At 61.8% G+C, this 23,163-nt stretch overlaps 1 protein-coding gene across 2 annotated transcripts in view; it reads right to left on the bottom strand.

The window, feature by feature from the left end:
* CACNA1H (calcium voltage-gated channel subunit alpha1 H) overlaps positions 1-16,963 on the bottom strand; it is a 62,837-nt gene extending 45,874 nt beyond the window's left edge. For both annotated transcript variants that reach the window (XM_029221158.1, XM_029221159.1), the window contains exon 1: positions 16,565-16,963. In XM_029221158.1, coding sequence (XP_029076991.1) covers positions 16,565-16,857 — 293 coding nt within the window. In that variant the 5' untranslated portion in view covers positions 16,858-16,963. The remainder of the gene's footprint in view (positions 1-16,564) is intronic.
* Between the last annotated feature and the right edge of the window lie 6,200 nt (positions 16,964-23,163).

Below are 23,163 nucleotides of genomic sequence, written 5' to 3'. Positions count from 1 at the left end.
GCAGAGTCATGCCACCCTGTCCGGGCCTCCTGAGAGCCCCTGAGAAGGAAGCTGGGCACACGGCAGGCATGGGGACCCCTGCAGCTGTCGATGGGTGTGTGTGTGTGTGAACACCCTCCCCACTGCCCCGACCCTGGCCCCGGGAGAGGCCTTGGCGTGTGCTGGGCATAGAGGTCCACCCTCAAGCGCTGCCTGGGGCCCCGTGGAGGGCAGGGCTGCACCCCCTGCCCCAAGCTCCAGGGCTCACCTCCCCCAGCTTCCTGCCCACCCACTCCCAGGGGGACTGCGGTGGGTGGGCCTGCCTGGAACTGGGTGCAGCCCTGGGACAGAGTGCGCTCCGCGGTGGAATTCCAGGCATCAGACATTCAACAGAACTTAGGGGCTAATTCCTGAATTCCAGCCGCCAGGCGTGGGGCCAGAGGCTGCCGGCTCCACTGTGGGTCAGCCTGTGGGCCAAGCGGCTGGTCCAGAGGACGCCACCTTCCTGCGGGGGTCCAGAGAGATGACGTAGGACCAAGGCCCAGGTGGGAGGAGGTGGCATGTCGGGAGCTGGGAGGGCCGAATAGCAATGAAGGGTGTGTGTGTGGGGGCTCCCGAGAGCCCCTCCCCCTGCACAGTGCCCCCTGCACAGCCACCATCTGGGTCTGCCCCAGGCCGGGAAGGAGATGCTTCCCTGGGGTGTCCGCTGCCACGGGGGCTACTCCAATCCCTGAACTGACACCCCCACACAGGCCACCTGTCTGGGGAACGGTGGCCGAGAGATCTGCCTACTCTAGCAGCATGCAGAGGAAGTCACTGGCCAGTCATGGGGGCACCTCGGGCCCGTGGCCCCACCCTCCACCCAGCCACAAAGGGCCAGCAGACATGAGCTCGGCCACACCTCAGGGCATAGCTACTGTGAGAGTGACAGAGGGCCTGGGGGGCTGACCTGCAGAACCCAGATGGCCAGAGTGGACACTGGGCATCTGACCCCAAACACTATCCAGCCTGCCTCTGCCCTGTCCCGCCTTGGGCTGGGAGGGCCTGCAGACCCCCCTGGAGACACCCCTCCACAGGCTGTTCACCCAATGTCTCTGCTTGGACGCCCCGGCCATGAGGGAGGCACGGCCGCCCAGCTCTCTTGCCTCTGGTCAGCACCTCTACCAACAGGTGAGATGACATTCCTTCCAGAAGGAAACCTGACATTGCCGGAGCAGTTGGACTAAGACCTCGGCAGCCACACAGAGGAATGGGGGCCCCGCACACCCTGGGCACTGCTGGGTAACGAATGAGGTGTGGATGGCTCCGTGCGGGGCTGTGGTCACTCCAGGCATTAACCTGTCTGGCTCGGGGACTCTGGGGAGCAGAGCAGGAGCACGTGGTCAGGAGGGGGCTGCTGTGTAACAAGCCCAGGGTGGCTACAAACTCCAGGGGACAACCCTCCAATCCAACAGCTGACCCTCGGCCTGTGGTGTCAGCCCAGGGAGGGGACACCCTGTGTGTGAGATGGCCTGGCAGTGAGCACAAGACACCGCTCAAGCTTCGGGGTCTCACCCTCCGCCTATCCATCCGTCCACCTGCCGCCGCTCACCGGAGGAACTGGAACAATTTCCAGACCCCACCCCACCACCCAGGACCCCATGAGGCTGTAGCCCTGTTCTCAGGGAGGGACCCCAGCCTCCTCTCCTCTCAGAACAAATGTCCCGTGGCCCCTGCCTCCCCTCCACCAGGGCCCCATGGGGCTGTGGCACAGGACAAGCACAGCTCCGTGGGCCTTGTTTCAGGTCTGTGGTTCAGACCCTCACCGGCCAGGTGTTTCAGAGTGGGGTGCTGCCAGGGGTCCCAAGGCTAGCAGCAGAGGGCTAACCAAAGGGTTGTGGCTGGAGGCACCCACGAGGATTGGGAACCACTTGTCGGGAGGGTGTGGGGGAAGCTCCCCTCTGAAAGAGCTCTGCCTCATGCCCCAGGGGGGCTGCCTGGGTCTCAGAAAGACCAGAGAACCCTAGAGATGAAGGGAGGGCCCAGCCAGTGCCTGGGGGCCTCTGGGGAGGTGCTATGGGCAGAGTGGCCTCCCCTAGAAATTCCTATGTTGAAGCCTAGCCCGCAGGACCTCAGAATGTGGCTGTATTTGGAGCAGGGGTCTTTAGAGAGATAAAGTAAAACGAGGTCAATGGGGACTTCTCTGGTGACACAGTGGTTAAGAATCCGCCTGCCAATGCAGGTGGCACAGGTTCGAGCCCTGGTCCGGGAAGATCCCACATGCCGTGGAGCAACTAAGCCTGTGCACCACAACTACTGAGCCTGCACTCTAGAGCCTGCGAGCCACAGCTACTAAGCCTGTGTGCCACAGATACTGAAGCCCGTGTGCTTAGAGCCCATGCTCCACAACGAGAGAAACCACTGCAGTGAGAAGCCCGCTCGCCGCACTAGAGAAAGCCCGTGCGCAGCAACGAAGGCCCAACGCAGCCAAAAATAAAATAAATTTCTTTAAAAAAAAGAAAAAAAAAAGAGGTCACTGGGTTGGACCCTAATCCAGACCATGTCCTTGTAAGAAAAGATCAGGACCGACACGCACACAAGGTCACCATGTGAGGACACAGGAAGAAGACAGATACAGGCCAAGGAGACAGGTCTCAGGAGGAACCAGCCCTGCCCACGCCCTGCTCTCAACGTCCAGAAACATGTTTGTGTGGTTTAAGCCGCATGGCCGCCTGAGCAGGCTAATTCAGAAGGCACGGCTCAGGGTGTCCCAAATGCCCTGGAACAAGGCAGCTCCAGACTAAGGGGGTGAGGGAGGGTATGCTCCGCAGTTCACGGGGTTTGGTGCCCCCAGCAGACCCCTGAGCTGGCGTCGGAGGGGCTCTCAGGGTAATCGGGGTCCACAGCCATGCTGGGCATCACCCTGACTGGGACCCTGTTCTTACCCCACTGCTATCAGGGCTCTGTGGAGACCACCTCCTCCGGGAAGCCCCCCCCACCTGCAGCTATAGGGGGTGACCAGGGAAAGGGCCACCTGCCTCCTAACCAGCACTCACTTGGGCAGTTGCAAGGTACCCAACAGCCACGGGAGAGAGACCCCAAACCCCAAGTCCAATAGCCTCCCCACCCAGGTCGGTGGGGGGGTCCACAGTGCATCCCAGCATGGCTGACCCTGTCCTAGATCCGGGCCCCCAGGGAGACAGAAGGACCACTGAGAGTGGGATCCATGCACTTCCCATCCCCGCGCCAGCACCTGCCACACAGTAGTGCCTCAAATACTCGAGCAGGAGGAACAAAACAGGAAGGTCTTTGATGCCCACTGCGTGCAGCCCTGGGCATCAGGCTGGCATCCGAGCAGATCAGACCATGTGGACTCCTGGGAGTGGGCTGAGGGTGTGGACGGTCACCGAGGGATCCTTCCCATCACATGACAGGGTGGACTCCACCTTCACCTCCCACCACACACCCCAGGCTTCTGGTCCATCGCTCGGGTACAGGAGCCCATGCTCCTGCTAGAACGTCCTCCCTTCACCAGGCCTGGGGCAGACAGAGGCATGGGTACTGGCCCTGGGGCCCCAGGCTGCCTGGGAATGAGGCAGCTCCCAGCCATGAGCACTCCACTCGCTGGTCTCCCTGGCATTCAATGAGCACCTACTGGTGCCAGCCCCCGGGCACCGCACACATGCTGGACCAAGCAAAGATCCGACCCTCCATGGCTTCTAACAAAACGCCAAATGCCACGGGCTCTGGCGCCTCCATTAGAATTCTGAGTCTGGGGAACCCTAGGGATGGCCCTTGTTAGGAGGTAGGACGGCGGGCAGCAGGGACACCCTGCAGACTGGTGTCCAAGGCGCTGGGTGGGGGGGGGCCAAGGGGTCTCTAATCCTGGAGCAGCCCTCAATGTGCTAAATCGCTTTATGTAACTCAGGCCAAGCCGGTAAACCAGGAGCCCAGCTGGGGATTAGTGACAGGCGTTGCCACGGCAACCTGATTAGTCGGAAACATGTCGTCTTTGGGAGCGCGGCTTGGGCCTCGAGCTGCTCTGCAGAGGTAAAAGGAAACCCCAGAGATTCATTAGCAACAGGTTCCCATGGCAACCGTGCCAAGCTCATTAATAATTTTTTTTTATTCCTGGTGTGGGTGTTGAAATTCTCCAGAGGGCTGTTGGAGGGACGGATGCCGGGCAAACACACACCAGCTACTCCCACCCACAGCCTGGCACCACCCGGCCCAGGGCTCGGCGCCACCCCACCCGTGTGCCTGCCTGTGCGCCAGGATGTGCAGTGACTGGCAAGCCACGTGGTTCCGATGGCCCTGCCTGGAAGGTCCATCGAACGGAGATCCAGATCAGAAAGGCTGCTCAACCCAGGAGGCCACCAAGACCCCTCTTCTGCCCGCCTCCCAGGGGGACACCCCAGGAGCATCTTCAGGAGGTCAGGCGGGGGAGTCCTGCTCACCTGTGGGCTCAGACACGGGCTGGGTGTGGTGTCCGGTGCCCAAAGGCTGCCTTCTTGGGGACTACCGCGAAGGTTGCTGCAGACCCACTGGCTCAGAGACCCAAGTCCAGGGCGCAAAGGGGTAGGAAGTAGGCAATGTTTCAGAAAATGCTTTGGCATCTCAAGCAATCTGATGTGGTTCCGCATAACCGGGCAATTCCGCTCCTGGGTACATGCCCAACAGAACTTGGACACAACCGCTCACAGCAGCCCCACTCACAGCAGCTGAAAGGTGCAAAGAGCCACGTCCACCGACGGGTGAACAGGAACACAACGTCCCACCGCATCAGCCCTAAAAGAAGTGACGCACCATCGCACTACAGCCTGGATGAGTCCTGAGGACACACACTCAGTGAAGGACGCCAGACACACAAGGTCACTTATGTGAGATTCCATTTCTGTGAAACATCCAGAGCAGGCACATCCAGAGACAGAATGCAGGCCAGTGGGTGCCAGGGGCTGAGGGAGGGGGTTGACTGCTGATGGGGATGGGGTCTCCTTTTGGGGTGATGAAAAAGTTCCCAAATTGACTATAGTGATAGTTGCACAACTCTGACTATAACAAAGACCACTGAACAGTGCACTTTATGTGTGTACATCTCAACAAAACTAAAAGAAAGCGGGCGCCTGGGTCAGCCTGCCTTGAGCTCCGAATCCTGGGGGCCACGCAGGGATCCACTCTGACCCTTAGTTTCCTCATCCGTAGATAGAACTCAGGTGCTGAAGTTCCCCCGCCCAGGGCTGAGACAGAGTGAAGGGCCCCCCACGGCAAGTGCAGTGAGCCTCTTCACCACTGTTCCTCTGCCCCAAGGTCAGAGGTGAGCAGGTGCCTGACCCAAAGGCCCCTTCCATCTGCTACGTGCAGAAACATGACCCAGAGCCCAGCATGGCCTTCCAGGGCGAGGGACATCCTGGGAAGGACCTGGCCACCGCATCCTGGCCACAATGAATGGCCTGCCCACCCCGAGTCCTGGTGACACCTGAGTGAGAAAACACACAAACGCGGGGAATCCCTATCACTCAGTCCAGGTTGCTCGGTTTGAATCGGGGGATGGGACACATGGCCTGGTGACATCTGCAGGACGGCCGAGGAGTGGTCGCAGCATAGGAAGGTGACAATGGGTGACGAGGGGCCCCAAGGCTTGTTCTGAGCCCCTCACACCCGATGAGGGTGAGGGAAGCAAAAACGTGGCCAGTCACTCACTTGGGAGCCACACCGAGGAAGGGGCAGGTCAAGCGCCGAACCTCAGGAAGGAAGAGAAACCCCAGGAGGCAGGGTGCGGTGCAGACACCCCCGGGCCCTGGAGCCAGGCTGGGGGTGGCGAGAATACTCTCAGGAGGAGCCCAGCTATCCCAGACACACCCCTTCTCTCTGCCCCGGTGCCCAGGCGACCCCTCCCCAACACCGATGCCCAGGAGTCTGCCGGACTGTGACCAGCGCTGAACGGAGCAGGGGAGGGGAGGTTGAGGCCAGACCCCCTTCCCCGAGGGCACCTGCTTCTGCCCGCAGGTCCCTGAGCTGGTTCTGCCCTCCCGTCCTGTTCCAGCGACCCAGATTTCAATGGTAGGTTTTTTAATGGCTCTGGAACAGCAAGGAAAGAATGCCAGGAAGCCCAGCTTCTAAAACGTAAACCCGCGGCCCAGGGATGTGCTTCGTGTGCTTCGCCCAGGTCCACTGGATGGCCGATCCTAACACTGCTTCTAGCTTCTAGAACATTCCTCAGGACAATGGTTCCCACCCCCTGCCCCTGCCTCCAAGCATTCACAGTACTGCGCTCTGCGAATGGGGGGCTAGGCGGGGTCCTTCCCAGGAACCCCGTGTCTCCACATCTGGCCAGCCTCCTTCCCCCTCAGTCCCACCCCAGATGGCCCACCCACCTGCTGCTAGCTCTCATGTCTCCCGCCCCCCCGGGGGCCCCCCCTGCACCCCCTGCCCCCTCCACGGTCTGCACCCCTGTGTGGGGCGTCCTTCACGTCCTGGAACCCCCACCGAACCACATGACCCTGAGACCAGTGCCTGGAGGGTGCTCCCACAGACCTGGAGCACTGGGCCCGTCATGCCCGAGGCACAGCGCACGCTGGCCAATGCGGCCAGTCACAGGGACGCAGCAGGCCCGTTCCGCGGCCAGAGCCGGGAGGCTGCCCTGCCAGCAGGACCCGGGACATGTCCTCGTCCATCTCGACGAGGCGCTAATGCAGGCTGACTCATCAAACTGTGGCCGCCTGGCGGCTACTTGAAAGACAAAGGGACGCACAGGGTGAGCTACATGGCACGCATCTGGCTGGGAGAGGCCATCGCCACCCTTGTACTTTCCCGCAGGCTCCCAGGCTCGCTCCTGGCCCTGTGGCAGGCGGGGCCAAGGCTTCAGAAAGCAGTGGGCACAGGTCAGAGGCTCCGTGGACCCTCCCGGCTTCCCCCTTCTCAGGAGAGCACCCGAGGTGCTCCTAGGCCCCGAAACTGTCCACATCAGCTGCCCCCCACACCTGTCTCCTTGCCTCTACGCCACGCCCCTGACCCCCACCGCCCTTCAGACAGGCACCCCGGGGCCCACCCCCACTGCTCACACCCACCCGCCTCAGCCTGCATGCCCCAGTCCTGGCAGACCATCCCCCAGGCCCGCCGTAGTCGGCCTCAGCCCTAGCAAGGCCTGGGTCTCATCTGTCTGCGTGTCCACTGCCTCCCCACCCCCACCACCTCCGCAGCCAAGCACAGCCCCAGAGCCTTGAATAGGCCAGAGCGGGTACCCAGCTGGGAATCTGGCCCATCACCCGCTGTCCATCCCTGCTGCACCCTGCAGGATGCCCTGGGCCCAGCCAAGGGTCTCAGATCAGAGCCAGGTGAGGCTGGACACCAGGGACTCCCTTTATAGCTGCTGCACTCGAACTACCCCCAGGAGCAGCAGGAAAGCCCCCAAAAGCCCCCGACAGCATAGAGTTATTGGCTGAGTGAGGGTCCCAGACTCCTGCAGGGACAGGATGTCAGCCTCCATCCAGCAGAAAAGACCTGAAGGCCCACATCGTGAATGGACACCTCCTCAGGGAAACCCCCCAGCAGGGCAACCCCTCAGGAACCCCAGAGACACAACCGCTGGAGGTCTGACCAAATGACCAATTTCACGGTTGGTTTTCCCTCTCCCCAGGAGGCCCTTTTCCTGTTGGAGAGGCAGACCCGGGATGGCTGACATGGTTTATCCCACCACCCTGTCCCCATCTCCTGCCTCTTCCTCTGGGGGTACAGCAGGGGGCAAGCCCGGGTGTGCAAGCTAGGGAGGTGCCCCCGAAACAAAGCACCACAGACCGGGGGACCTTACACTACAGGAATTCTTCCTGTCATGGTCCAGAGGACAGGAGTCCGAGATGAGAGCACCAGCAGGCTGATCCTTCTGTGGGCTGAGAGGGGGAATCCATCCAGGCCTCTCCCGGCCTCTGGTGGCTTCAGGAGCCCTGGGCTTCCTGGGCGTGTGGCTACCTCACCCAGCATCCACCTCCACCTTCACGCGGCTTCTCCTTGCGTCCGTGTCAGCTCCTCTTAGGAGGAAACCGTCATCAGCTTGAGAGCCACCGCAGCCCAATCTGACCTCATACTAACTTGACTGCAGCTGCAAAGACCCCACCTCCACGTGAGGTCACATTCTGAGGTTTGGGTGGACACGAATTGGGCACACTCCAGCCAGTGCACTAGCCTACATGTGCCAGTTTGTGAGGACGATGGGCACACGCACAGCCACACCCTGGATGCTGCACCCCCATCCCTGACACTCTGTCCACCCTAAGTGCCCACCCTGCCTGCTCCGGCTGCTCCTGGCCCCCCACGACCACTGCCCTGGCTGCTCTCCTGGGGCCTGCAATGATGCCCCCAGCATAGGGCAGGGGGCCCCAATGCTGCCACCCTCACGTCTGTTTTTCTCCGTCCCCTTCAGGGGCTCCCCAAGGCCAGAAAGGACCTGACCCCACCCCACCCCCGGGCCAGCACCGAGGGCAGAGCCCGGGGTGTGCACACAGCTCCAGAGGCCTGGGCCACTCCACACGGGGCTCAGGGGACGTGGGTGTCCTGACCCACTGACAGGTGGGAACCTCCTTATGGTCACAGGAACCACCGAGATCAAGGCCAAGACAGGCAGCGTCTGGCCCCAGACCTCCAGGGGTGCCCAGCTGGGGCTCAGAGGTCACCCTACAGGCGCCAAATGGGAGACCCGGGCCTGGTACCTGAGAACCTGAGGGGGAAGCTCCGTCCATAGGCACTGCCCAAAAGCCGTCGGTGGCCAGAGGAGGCCCAGAGGAGTCCACGAAAGCCCCTCCCCCAAGGAGCCCAGGGCCACCAGCCCAGCTCCTTGGGCATCCTCCTCCCACAGGAGAGAGAGGCGCTCAGGCCACGGTCCAGCAGATGGTCCCCAGCTGCCTGACCTCCCCCTGGGCAGGTGTGGATGGGGGTGCCCAGCTGGCACTGACTGCCCACAAACAACCACAATTAGAGGCATCGAGGGGCACAGGCCTGCCCCTCAAATCAGAAAACCGAGGTCCAGGAGGCAACTCCGTCCACCAAGGCCCCTCAGCTTTGGGGTGGTGGCCCTAGTGGCCCCAGCACTTAGGTACAATGGGACCCCAGCCTCTGACACCCTGACAGGGCCTAGAGCCCACCGCTGCTTTGCTGCATCAGGCTTCAGGGACACAAATTCAGCCCACCTCAGAAGCTCTACCACCTTCTGGAAAATCCCCCAGCCTCTCCCTCCCTCCATTAATGCATCCGACTCTGCACACCCTCTGTGTGGGCTGGGGCTGGGGGACCCCGGGCCACTCTCAGACCTGGGGAGGGGGCTGTGTCCCTGTCAGGCCTCCGGAGCCTCTGCTGCGAGACCCTCTCACCAGCCCGGCTAAACTGGACTAGGCCCTTCACCCCTCAAACCAGGGTGCCCAGCGAACCCTGCTCTGTCAGTGATGAAAAAGAAGAGGTGACATGAGGGAGAAACCAAGGCACGTGAGGGGCCACCACCCAGGCTGAGGGAGGGGCCATAAGACCCTCTTCCTGTGACGAGGAGACCCCAGTAATCCCAAAGGTCCGGGCCTAACCTCCCGGCGGGGGGAGGGTGGTCACTGACGTCAGGGACCTTGCCCCCTGAAGAGGCGTCAGGGTGCCCCCACCACAGTCTTCAGGCCAGCGAGGGCCCGAAACATGACCACTCCCAGCCGGGGGCTCCGCCAAGTGCAGGTGGGGAGCAGAGAGGCCACTGCAGCCCAGAAAAGGGGCACTGGCAGAGCCCAGAACAGGGAGAGGACAGTGTGACCAAGCAGGCTGGCTGCCGCCTGCCAGGTCTCTTGGCACCAGTGCCAGGTCGGGTTTTGCCCAGTTCCAGGCAGTGGATGTGGCCCGTGCCCACCCAAGAAGACTGGCCTGTTCCCCAGGTTCAAGCAGGTCAGGGGGCTGTTGGCCTCCTCCCTGCACTGCCAGCCTGCACGTCAGCCCTGAGCATCACCGCCCGCCCGGCCCACCTCGCCCAGACGCGAGCATCTCACTAACATCAGCTCCCTACGTGCCTGAGAGGTTCAGGCAACCGTGCTGGACGCCGAGGCTGAGGCCTGGCCGGGGCCCCATGCAGGAGGGAGAGCTGACCCCAGACACGGCTGGGGACACACCTGCACCGGTTGAGACACAGTGGGGGCAGGGGGCCAGTTTCACCCAGGCAGCCCCTGTGGAGGGGGTTCTGGGTCCTCTCTGCCAGATCTGTGCCCAACTTTGGCAAAGAGAGAAGCTATGGGTGAGATTGAGGTGGGGGCTGCTCTGGGACATGGCCTTGGTCCTTGTCAGCATCCCACTTAGGAAGAGGGGTACTCCCGAAACCCCTGAAGTCTGCATGCATCCAAGAGCTGCTCAGGGTCATGGAGAGGCTGGATGCTCACACCACGATGCCCCCTGATGGCAACGTCCACAGAGATGGCAACGTCCCCACCGCATGCTCTAATTGAGCACATCCATAAACTGTCCACACTAAACAGAGCTCAGGGCTCTGCCAGCACTGCCGACACGCTGCTCCTCCCAGCAGCAGAGGAGAAAGCATCCCAGAAGCTGGGGACACTGGGGTCCTCCCACCTGTCTGCTGGGCCAAACGGAGCAGCACAGCCTTGCCTCCCCTGGAGGAGGAGTGTGTGTGTGTGGTGTGTGTGTGTGTGTGTGTGTGTCTGTGTGTGTGTGTTGGGTGTTTGGTGGGGCCCTCCTTAACAAAATGACAACGAGCCGCTACTCACTATGTGAAGACAACGCAGCCAAGCAGCCCCCATCTGTCATCCGCGGCGGGCGCAAAGCTCTGGCTCTGGGGACGGTGCCCGAACTCGCTGCCAACTTGCAAGGGCTGGGCTGCTTCTCTCCAAGACCGGTCCTCCCCAGGCGCTCCCCCATCTCCCCCCGGGGAGCCGGGCCCTAAATCACTCCTGCGGCTGCCAGGATGGGCGCCTGAGGCCCACGTGACTCAGAGGTGTTCCCAGTTCTGTCAAAGCTAACCGTTGAGGGGAGGAGAGAGCAACTGGTCTTTTGTGTCACTGAGTTAAATACCCACTTGCAAGAAGGAGAGAAAAGAAAATATTCCTAACTCAGCCTCAACAGCTGCCACCCCTTCCCAGGCGGTCTCTGTGCGGGCGGAGGCGGGACGCATGTGCAACACTCATATAAAAGAAGGTAACGTGTTTCCCGCCCGACCTTGACTGCTGGGGCCAATGTCTAGACTCTGCAGCCAGAGACAGGCTGCTTGGACTCATCCCTGGAATGTTTGAAAGGCTGGCCCATCCCCCACATTCCTTCACATCCTGAACCTGGAACCAGGAGGGAGCCGCTGCCTCTGCCTGTCTGCCTGCCTCTGCCTGTCTGCCTCCGGAAGGCGCGGGGAGCACCCAGACCACCTCTGAGCGCTCCACTGTGCCAGGGAGGGTGCCCGCAGCCTCCCGCAGTCAGGACAGAGTTTGGGTGGTCAGAATGGAACACCCACTGCATCCACGAGCTTCCTTTGAAGGGGTGGCACTGGCCATGTCCTCACCTCAGGCCTCTGCCCCTGAGGTTCCCTCCACCTGCCCTCTCCTGACTTCTCCCCAAACCTGGTCCCAACACAGCCCCTCCCTCACGAGCCCCAACCCCAGGTGGAGGCAGACCCACTCCCTGAGCCTCCAGGCCAGCCCATCACCTGCCCACCATGCTCACAGGCCTTTCCTGGTCTCCCTCCCCACGACCCACCCTACCCTTCCTCCCCCTCACCTCACACACCCCCCCCACCTGCTCCAGCTGCAGGGACACATTCTACCCGCCTCAGGGCCTTTGCATGTGCCATTCCTCTGCCTGGGACACCCCTGCTCCACATCCACCGGCCTCCAGCTCTCCTCCCTCCACAGATCCCTGTGTCCATCAAGCAGAGTCTCCCTGACTCCCAGCCCCCAACAGCCTCCATGTGGCCCACCCAACCCACCCACCCAAGTACCCCCACCACAATCAGGATAGCCTTGCCGGGCACACGGTGGAAGCTGGCCGAGTCCCAGCGTGGGCCTGCTGGGAGAACCTGGTGGGCCCAGCACAGATCTCAGGACAGGAGAGGCTTGTATAGCGAGGCCACCCCACAGTGAGTGTTTGCAGGAGCCCCCACCCCTCACTGCACCGCTCTCCCCACCCCCACAACATTCCCAGGGTCCAGCTGGGCAGCAGATGTGGGGGTGGGGGCCACACTCGGCCTCACCATGCCACACACACGGGGCACTTAATCAGCACTTACTGGCCTCTGCCTACTAATCAGGCCACCAGTAAGCTGGAAGGACACCAACTGTCTGCCCAGATCAGGGCTCTGTGGGTACCTGGTGGGGAATGGCTAGAAGTCCAGGCCGCTGGGGAGGAGGTGCAGGGGGCTCAGCCAGGACGCTTCCTGGGCAGTCTAATGACACTGAACGTGACACGGACACAGCCAGGGCCCTCCCGGGCAGACAATTCCCAGCTCACACGAATTCCCCCTTCTACACCCCCCTGCCCCAAGGCCTTCCTGTTACTTCTCATATCCACCCAAACAGCCCAACCCAGCCTCACCTCCTCCAGGAAGCCCTCCTGAACACATAAGCCAAGAGGATGACACATCACAGCCCTGCTCCAAACTCAGGTTCCAATGGGAGCTCAGGCCCATGTCCAGGGACCACAGAAGCAGCCACCCCAGGGACGGGGCTCCCCCCACCCCACCTCCTGCAGGTGCTCAGAGATCTGCCACTCCACTGTTGCCCTCCCCAGTTGTCAGGAAAATGTCCTTCCCCAGGAAGCTCTCCTACTATGGACTCCTATCTCCACTGCTGGGAGTGTCTCTACTTCCACTCCCCTCCCCACCCCAGGGCTCGACATAGGCCCTCGGAGCGTGGGGCGGGGGCAGATCCAGAGACACACGGACACACAGACACACGTACTGCAACCCCTTTCCTTTCCAGTCAGAGGAAGTTGGGGCGGCCTCATCCGTCCCAGAGCCCTGGGGAGCCCGGCCGGCCTAGGGCCGCGAGGCTCCCAGTCTGGGGACCACGGCCCGGGAACTCCAGGTCCAGAGAAACAAAGACACACTAGCGTCAAGGTGAGGGGCCCAGGAACAGGTACTGGGGGGGGGGGGTGTGGGCTCAGAGGAGGGAGTGCCCCCGGGCCTGTGCCCACACAGTGCTCAGTGGTCACGGCCACAGGGTCAGGAGGCTGAGAAGGACACAAGACCGTCTGCTCATGTCCAGTCTGTGGAGCCAGAGGGGGCTGTGTGGGGCAGGTGAGGGCAGAGGGTGGCCCACCCTTTTCCGCATCAATGCCCTGTGTGTCCTCGCTGAGGCACCCATGCCCGCCAGGAGCCCAGGTGCAGGCAGCAACCACAGAGCGAGCGGCATGACAGTTTGGGGCATTGATTTTTACAAAATGCCTTCAAGGACCTGGATGCATCAGCCTCACCTCCCTGCCGGGCAGGGGCCAGCCAGATACTCAAACTCCAGCGTCGGGCCAGGCTCACCCAGCTCTGTCCTCCAGCAGCCGTGTGACCTTGTCATGTCCTTTGTCTTCTCTGAACCCTATGCTCAGGGCATTCGGTGCCCATTCCCTGGGACACACCTCCTGGAGGTGTCCACCATCCCCAAGCCCCAAAGTGCCTCCTTGGCCACCTCCTAGTCCCTACGCACCCCAACGGGGCCACAGCCAGCCCGTGGCTCACATGGCAACCGCGGCAGGGCCCCCTTCCCAGCCGGCACCCCTGGGAGGCCCCTCCTGGCCTGGGTGCTGGGACGTGGCAGCTGCATCACAGGCAGCGCCAAGTCAGGAACCCCAGGGGAGCCCGGGCAGAACACAACACAGCCTCTCGGGCTACAACACATAGATCCCACCCACCTTCCTCTATAAATAAACCTGTGTAGGAGAAACAGCGCTCGCCCCAAAAGTTCTAACACAATTATGTTTTCAAAAAGCAAACTAAATCATTATTGATAGGTGCTGTCCTTGGAAGCTCCTCTACAGTGGATCGGGTATCCCTTAAGGCAACGACAGAACACATGTGTTCATTTGTGTGGGGGGCCGTCCACGCGGGGGTTCCGGAAAGTCCGAGACTTAAGTAAGGCCTCTTCCTGTGTTCCAACTGCCTATCTCATCCCTGTTCAGGGCTGGGCTCGGCGGACCAGCTGGGACTCTGCCAGCGTCCAGGGAGCGAGGAGTTGCTTTACGAAGTGTGGGTTCCCAGAGCAAACCCAATTATCCCATTTCCCTCTGCGAGTTTACCCTCCACAGCAGTAAAGGCTCCAGGAAAGGATGGTGGGCGCCGCCAACACGACATCCACCTGCAGGGCAGGAGACCAAGGCCAAGGCGCACACCCTCGGCCCCAGGACAGACAACAGGCAGTCCCTAGAAAACCACAGGCCGCCCTCTAAGCTCCTGCCTCTCTCAAGGCCGCCACTCCCGACTCCCAGGAATCTGAAGCGCTCTGGAAAGCCTTGCTGAGGCCCATGGGCTTCCCCGAGGGGGCCAGTCCCCACCTGTCCAGGCGGGCTGGCTTATTTTAGGCTCTCCCTGCGGCCGAGGCACCCCAGCACCAGGGCCTGGCATCTGCTGCGGGTCAGCAGCCGTCCCCACACGCTGGGGGCCTGACAAGCCCACCCCACTCAACAGATGCAGCATTTCCACGGCCAGGCCAGGGTAAAATGATCCTGGGACCTGAGCTCCTCCACACCCCTGCCAGTCAGAAGGGGTGCTCTTCCCTGGCTGAGAGCTCTCCTCCTCCTGCTCTAAGTACCCTCCTGCTCCTGGAGTCATGAGAAGCCCAGGGACAGGGACACTGGCAGGTGGCCCAGCCAGTCCCATCCCCCCTCCCTGGGCCTCACCCGACATGCATGTGGCATCCCCCCACATGCATGTGGCATCCCCCCACCTCCCCTGCACTAAGTAACACAAACAACCTTGTTAGATGTCCTGAAGGACGTAGCCCGCCAGGAACATCCAGAACACAGGGTCAGGCTGGAAGACTCCCTGGGCCGAGAGGGGACAGAGCAGCCAGACCAGGGGCTGTCAGGAAAGAGAAAGTGCAGGCCCACTGGGATCCTTCCCTATCTGGTCTCTGCGTATGCTTGGAAAAGACAGACACGCAGAGAGGGCAGCCTCAGGTCCCAGGGCCTTAGGTCACCCACCCCATCCCCTACCACCTCACCCAGCCAGGCCACCTTCCCGCCAAAATGAGGTGGCCTGGAAATGGCCAGGGTTCTAGAGGGAAGACTAGCCTACAGCCACCCTGCAAACTCAGCCTGGCAGCTGCTCCGGGGGAGGGGGGGCTGCCAAGCCCACCGAAGGGCTGCGGGACAAAGGCAGGCAGTGGAGCCTGCTGCCACACTGTGGCGGCCCCCGGGGCCATCACCCTCTACCCAGGCCACAACGACCCCCTTCACAACCAGGGGGCTAACCTGACTCAGCCCATGTTTGAATTTCAGAAAAGAAAAAAAGACACGGTTTATTACTTTCCTGATACAAATTCCTCTTCGTGTGTGATGTTTGTACAGTTACACACACACAATAGGAAAAATATATACACGCATCACTCATTCTGCCTGTCTCCTCCACACCAAACAAGGGAAGTTCACGTGCAAGGTCTTGCCCCTGTCAGCCTCCTCTCCTCAGCACTCCCACCGTGCTGTCACCCAATCCCTCCAGGCCGGGGGGAGGGAATGCCTGGCGCCCACAGCCCAGCCACCTGGCAACGAGCTCCACAGGCCAGTGGGAGAACCAGCTGGGACACAGGGCCTGCTGACAGTCCCCAAAGGCCACCTGCTGGGGGCCACCAGACTGCTACCTGCGTCCCAGAAATGCCCCCTACTCGACACACCTCTGATCTGGAACCTTCTCTGAAAGTCTGTATCCATCTCACCAAGAGCAAAAAGGGGGAGCCCCTTCCTCTCCAGCTAGGGAAGCACAGAGAGAAGCGACACCAGTGTGCCCGAGTGTGGTGCCAACTGCCTCCCTGCCCCCCACCCCCCAGCTGCGCATGACTTAAATCAACCCCAACACCGAGTTCAGCCTGAAAAGGCGAGTTCACAACCAACGTCACTGCCTGTCTCCACGGAAAAGGACCAGCGAGAGCGCACCGCTTCCCGGCCCCCTAGGGTCTCCTAGGCTCTTCGAAGCGCAAGGAACAGGATGAAAACTTTGCTCTCTTATTGAGGTCCCGCCGGCCTCCTCCTCCTCGCTAGGATCCTGCCTCAGGCTAGACGTTGTGTAAACCCAGACGAGAGAATTCCCTTCCTGACGAGCACCCATGGGGGCGCACGGAGTTCCGCCCACCCCTTCCCTGCCGATCCCTCTCCACTCCAAGCCCGCGGTGGCCTCGCCTCTTCTCTTCCACCCTCTCCGTCCCGAGCTGGCTGTGAAGAGGGAACACCCCATTCGTATCAAGAGAGTCACCCCTGCCGCCCCGCAAAGCGCGGCCCGGGGCCGCCTCTCTCGGAGGAGCGCTGCTCTCGCGCCCCTGCCCTGCGTTCCCAACGCACCCAGCCCGCGCTGAGGCCAAAGAGCCCGAGCGTGGGAGGCACACGCGGAGGAGGTCCCGCGCCCCGGACCCCCATGCCCCGGATCCCCGCACCCCCGACGGCCCGGGAAGGATATGGGTTACAGACCAGCCGGAGACACCAGCTGCGCGGCCGCGTGGTCTGCCCGAGGCAGAAAAAGACGGTGGCCGCCAGTGCCGGGTACGGGACGGGCTGCTCCTCGTCGGCGCCCAGCTCCGCGCCGCGCTTGGCCGCCGGGTTCTGGGGGGGCGACGCACCGGGCCTCGACCCCCGCTCCGCCTCTGGCCCCGGGGCCCCAGAGCTCGCCGGGGACGCCCCCGCCGCAGGGCCCGGGGCTGGCGCGCCCAGGGGCACTCGGACCTCGTCGGCCGCCTGCACGCTCTCTGTCATGGTAGCGGCGGGTAGCACCTGCGGGGGACAGCCGGTAACCGGGTCCCGAGAACAACACCCTCGCCCGCCTCGGGTGGAGCGGGTCCGAGGAAACAGCCACGGCCGCCGGGATGTCTTTGTCTTTTCTCATTAGAGACAAATGCGCCCCCCGCCCTCGCCCGCCCCCTCCCTCCGGCGAGGGCTGGGCGGCCCCTCCCCCACCGCCGGGGCGGGGGCAGGCGCCCCAGGGGCTCCCTCGCCGGCTGCCTCAAGTTGAAGAGGGTCCCGGCGCGCAGTGGGGCGCGCGTCCTCGCCGCGTCTCACCTCGCTCCGGCGGCCGGCGGCGTCCCCGCGGGCATCGCCCGGGCGGCGCGGTCACCACGGACCGGCACGGCACTCGGCCCCGGCTGGAGTGCCGCAGCCCCCGGCCCGCGCCCCCGGCCCGCGCCCCCGGCCCGCCGGATCCCGCTCCTGCTCCCGCTCCGGCTGACCCGGCAGCGACGGCGGAGGCGACCCGGCGCAGAGGGGTCCGCGGGGCGGACGGGCGCGGGACGCGGGGGGCGCGAACCGGGCGGCGGGGCAGTGAACGAGCCCGGAACCTGTCCGCACTCGGCGCAGGAAACTTCAGAGTGAGCTGGGGGCTGGGCGGGGGCGGGGCGGGGCCGGGCCGGCGCGGGGGGCGGGGCCGGGCGGGGGGGGCTCGGGGAGGGGCCGCTCCGCCCAGAGGCGAGCGCGCGAGCCGCCCCTCCCCCGTCGCGGAGAGCGCCCCGCCCCCCACCCGGGAGGGCGGAGCTGGGCCCGCCCGAGCCCCCCACCGCGCCCCCACCCTCCCACTCCTAGCCAACGGGGCGCCAGGGGGCGCTGGCGGAGAAGCTTGGCGGGGGCGGGGGAGTGGCGCCGGCGTCTTCCCCGCCCCCAACTGCGTGGGCGGCCGGAGCCGCGGAGGCCGGCCCTCCCCCTCCCCGCAGCAGGGCTCACCCCCCTGCCCCTCCGCGCCGCGGGCGGGGGTCGGCGAGGGGGCGAGGCTGGCGGGCTTGGGCGGCGCGCTGAGGCCTTGACCGCGGGCGGCGTGCCCCTCCCCCTCCGCATGGGTGTCCTGGGTGTGACCGCGCGTGTGATGTGCTGCTGTATCCGTGGGTGGGATTCTGGGTTTTCGTGCATCCGCATCCCCCCAACACACGCGCGCGCGCACACAAGCGCACCTACGGAAGCTTCTTTGAACTTGTCCCTCGCCTAGCCCCCTCCTGGACCGACCGAGACCTGTGGGACCCTGGGGAAGGGGCCAGACCCTCCCGTAGCCCCCCACTCTCACACTGAGACGAGGGACAGAGCACCTCCTCCTGTGCTCTGGGGTCCCTCCCGGCCCCTTGGCCCCTGAGGATCTGCAGGGCTTTCCACTTCCCCACAACCACAAGTCTGCTGGCTCCGGGTGTGACCTCACTCCTTCCAAGCCTACTCTCAGCGCTGGATAAAGAGCGGGGCGGCTGGTCCACACAGGCCGGCCCTCCTGGGGCCTCAGGCCTCACCCATTGCTCGGGTGGATGGGTGGGTGGGAGGGCCCACGTGAGGACCCCCAGACCTGGAGAGGCTCTGGCAAAGTCACTGCCAACCCGGGCTTCACCACCTGCGCGGTGGCTCTGCAAAGAGTGCATCCAGAATGGGATGGACGTGCTGTTCGGGGAGAAGGGAAGGCCCCAGGAGGCCCTGTGCCCTCCTCCAACGCTGGGCCCTGGGGTGAGGAAGACAGGAAGGCAGGACCATGGCAGCTCCCATGCAAGACCCAGGCGTTGTCCTGCGCTTGCCCATCACTGCTCAGCAGCACCTCCTCTTGTATATGTGAACTTTTCAAGAAAAGGAAAACATTTACTCTATCTTAATGCTACTACTTAGAGATGGAGGGCCATGACCAGTAATTAAGGCCCTCAAAGAGCAATTAGTGATCCAGCCACCTAAGAGAGGGACTGGGAGAGCCCTGGGCCTAGGATGGAGCCCTGCAGGGAAGCTTGCAAGGGTGGGGTAGACATGAAATCCTCAGCAGGATCCTGGGCAGGGGTCACCTGGACCTTCTGATCCTTTTCACAATGCCCATCTCATTAAACGTTGCTCAAGATTGGTTCTAGCTGGGGAACTGTTAGTGATTTGCTGGACAAAAATTAGTGGGAGGTCGACAGTGTGCCAGGCCCTGCGTGGAACTGGGGAGGCAGTGGCGGTGGCCAGTACAGGCCCTATCCTTGTCCCTTGGAGCTTCATTCCAGCTGGGAGGCAGCCACAGACAAATTTGTGGCTGGAGGAAGAAAATAGTTAAAAGCTGTGTTAAGTGCCATTCAGAGCTGAGATAGGGGGCAGAGGATCTATTTGAGGACAAGAAAGCAGCTGGAAGAGAAGCAGGGGGTTCTTCCCAGCAGCAAGAGCAGACTGTGCAAAGGCCCTGTGGCAGGCAAGAGAGAGCTGAGGAGCAGGAAGAACCAGAGATAGCCTGAGGTGCCCTGCAGGGACCCCGCCATGAAGTGGGGTGGTGAGGGCGGGCAGGGCAGGGGTTCCCACGGGGCCCCATGGTGCAGGGAATTCTAAATGTGACAGACTGTCACCCTGCTCTGCGCACTCTGTCCTTTGGACATCTGCGGAAGGGACAGGGCATGGATTTTTAAAATAGGTGTTATTTTTTAAAGACAGCATCTCTAAGCTGACAAAGCCTGTAGCCTTCAGGTGTCCCATGGCCCATTTATAGACCGGTGAGGCTGCACAGACACTGGAAGGGCATTATCCACCTGAAGGTCCTGGAAGGAGACCACCTCCCACCACCTCCGGCTCCAACCAGCACAACTGAGAACCTTGTTCTTGAAGGCGTTGAGTTCCCTGGACTGATACTCACTGACTCTGTGTGTGTGGCATCCGATGGCACCCAGCCCGCGTGGCAGGCTCAGCCATGAGGCTGAGGGCGATACGTCTCAGGCCTGAGTTGTTCAGCCAGAGGGAGACTGCACCGCGCGGGGAACAGCTCACCCTGCAGACGGGAAATGAGGAACAGATCATGGATTGGTATGAGACGGGAAAATAGCATTAGAAACAATGAAGCAGTAATACATTCACATCGCTAGAAAGGAATGTTGGAGAGATGAAGCACAGGACAATTTGGAAATTGGCATTAAAAGTATTTAATTAAACTGAACAGAGCGTTCAGATTTTTTTTTTAAATCCTCCTGGCCTCTGGAAAATTTGGTTCTGCTTTTTGCTATTTCCTTTTTTTTTTTTTTTTTTTAAGGGCAAAGCTTTTTCTTGACAAAGATGGGGGCGGAGGGCAAATGGCCCATTGGTTCAGTCAGCAGCAAGTAGAAACTAGACACCTCCCCAGGAGTGGACTCGTACCCTGGGGGCACATGGCTGCAATGGGGGGGGTTCAGGCTACCTTGGGGGCCCTCCACCTTGGCAGGCTGGGCCGTGGGGCAGTGGGTAGCATGATCACCTCCATCAGGACCTGTGGGTGCCTGCCCAAGCTCACCACCCCCACCCAGCCACTCTGCTCTGTGCCCAGGCACCCCATTCCCCCTCAGGCTGGCTGAAGCCCGCAAGACCCCTCACATCGCATCGGTCCCTTCTCCTGCCTTTCAGGTGGCCTCTTTCCCTCTCCAACCGTTCCCCTCCCCTCCACACACCCCTTTCCATCCAGAAGACCCCACTGGGTCAAGCCTCCTCAAGTTGGCATGACCCACTTCCGTCCCACTTCCAGCCTGTCCTGCCCCACTGTGCCTTTGGACCACAGACCCACCAGCCAAAGTCCCCTCCAGGCCCCAGCCCTGGCCCTGCAGTGCCCACTGCTGGGATGCTCCTGCCTGGCCCATGCTTAGCCAGCGCCCTTCTGCCAGTGGTGCCTGCTCCAGGGCCTCTCAGACCCCACATACCTCCCCCACAGCACTCACCTCGTGGTGTTCAGGCCAGACTGGGGCTCCCGAGGGCGGCCACGGTGTCATGTTTAATGTGCCTGCGATGCCTGGCAAGTGCCTGTCCCGGAGGTTGGGGGGTGGCCAGGAAACACTGAGCGGGTGCATGAGTGGCAGGAGCGGTGACCTGAGCGAAGGCTGACAGAGGTGAGGTGCTGGTTACCCAGCAGGTGAGCATGTCCAGAGGAGTGGAGGCTGAGCCCGGATCCCTCCCAGCCACTGCCGGGGGTTCACACCTCAAAGGCAGGGGCCTGGGGCTTCTGCAGGTGGCCGATCCACCTCAGTCACTCCCCCACCCCAGCCTTTCTGAGCCCACCTTACACCTCTTGGACCTGCCACCGTCACCAAGGAGCAGGGCCCAGCTCGCCGCTGCCTGGAAACCAGGCCCAGAGGTGCTCCCCTCGGCGTGTGTGGGGCTAGAGGCCAGGCTCTGCAGGGAGTGGCCTTCAGGGCAGGCGGCAGGGCCAGCACAAGCCTGGACCCCTGCCCAGCTGAGACGCCTCCAGTGACAAGCATCTTACTCCAGATCCATGCTTGCCTGGGCCCGAGCATCCTCGGCTGTCGCCCTAGCTCAAGGGGTGACATGCTGGACACGGTACCCCTGCCCCCAGGACGAAGCAGGCACTAAAGGTGAGGCTTTTCTAAATTCTTACTTGAAACTCACAGCACCGATTGACACAGGTGTCCAGATGATGCCATGTGTTGTAATGCACAGTGGTTTCCTTTGCACTTTAGTGTCATGTCCATTTTTCAAGCTGTTCCTGCAGAATCAGCCCGTTCTGCCCCTGCCAGTCTCCCAGACAAGCCACTCCACTGCCCCCACCCCCCCCTCCCCATGGCCCTGGCTCCTCTGCCTCCTGGGTCCCCACAGGGCAGTACTGGACCAGGGACAAGAAGGAGAAGGTGTCCCAGCCCTCAGGCCTCCCTCTGGTCTCTGGCTGCAGAATGGGCACAGTCCACGCTACTCACAGACATCTCCGATTTAGCAGATAAAAATACAGTTTGCCCAGTTAACTTTGAATTTCAGACAAACATGAATAACGTTTAGTATAGGTATATCCCATGCAATAGTTGGGATATATTTATACTTAAAACATTTGTTTATGTCTGAAATTCAAATTTAACTGGGTGCTTTATATCTTATCTAGTGCACCTACTTGGGATGGCACGACAGGTCTATGAAGGGCTAGGAGGGAGGGAGGGAGGGAGGGGGCTGGGTCCCACCTGAGCCAGGTGCCCGCTGCAGGGCTCTGGGGTGAAATAGCAGGTGCCCGGGGAGGGATTGTTAAACTGGGGTGGGGGGCACCCCGAGTGTGTATGCCTGCGTGGCCAGCACCCTGCAGGCTGGCCCTCGCTCACCTGCCTCTGCCCTTAGAGGCTCAGAGGGCTTGGTCCCCACCCCCGGCCAGCCAGCTCAGGTTCCCTAGCGTCAGTGTGGGAGGAAAGGGGGACTGTGGGGTGTGGCCTTTGGGCTCCCAGACTTCAAAAGCAGGAGAAAGCGTGGTAGGTCACCCTGGAGCATGGAAGCTTCTAAACCTTCATTCTCCAGCTGCATGACTCCATGGGGCTTTGGACACAAGACCCTCGAGGGTGGGAGCAGTGAGTCTCCTTTGCTCAGTGCCTGACATACAGTAGGTGCTAAATGAATGTGTGCTGGCTGGACAGCGGCAGGGGCTTGTGCTTGCCTTGAACTACAGCCCCCCCACCCAAGTTGTGCTGGGCGGGGTGACCCCCCCCCCATGGTGGGCAGGGGCCTGGAGACTGCGGGGCGGTAGGCACCCAGCCCCCAGCTCACAAAGGGGGCTGCCCTTTTTCCAAGGACCTCAGATATTGCCTGAAATCTTAACTCAGCAACAATTTTTTTTTTAAACACCTTTTTTTAAATTTTATTTATTTATTTATTTATGGCTGCGTTGTGTCTTTGTTGCTGTGCACGGGCTTTCTCTGGTTGTGGCGAGTGGTGGCTACTCTTCGTTTTGGTGCGCAGGCTTTCGTAGTTGAGGCACATGGGCTCAGTAGTTGTGGCTCGTGGGCTCTAGAGCGCAGGCTCAGTGGTTATGGCGCACGGGCTTTGTTGCTCTGCAGCACGTGGGATCTTCCTGGACCAGGGACTGAACCTGTGTCCCCTGCATTGGCAGGCGGATTCTTAACCACTGTGCAACCAGGGAAGTCCCACAGCAACAATTTTTGAAAGTTTCAATATGAAATGCCTAAGCCTTAACAGTACTGAGTGCAAAATCCTTCCGCCTTATTACAGCGAGGCTCAGGGCCTTTCTCGGGCTCTGTAACCACAGGACCTGGGTTCGAATCCCAGCTCTGCCACCAACTGGCTGTGTGGCCTTGGGCAAGTGTCTTGACTTCTCTGAGCCTTAAGTTGCCTCCTCTGGGA

The sequence above is a fragment of the Monodon monoceros genome, unplaced genomic scaffold, assembly GCF_005190385.1.
Source record: "Monodon monoceros isolate NGI ecotype Baffin Bay Population unplaced genomic scaffold, NGI_Narwhal_1 Super_Scaffold_13, whole genome shotgun sequence".
Taxonomy (NCBI): domain Eukaryota; kingdom Metazoa; phylum Chordata; class Mammalia; order Artiodactyla; family Monodontidae; genus Monodon; species Monodon monoceros.
Note: the sequence above shows the minus strand (reverse complement) of the source record. Positions and strands in the feature narration are given on the sequence as shown.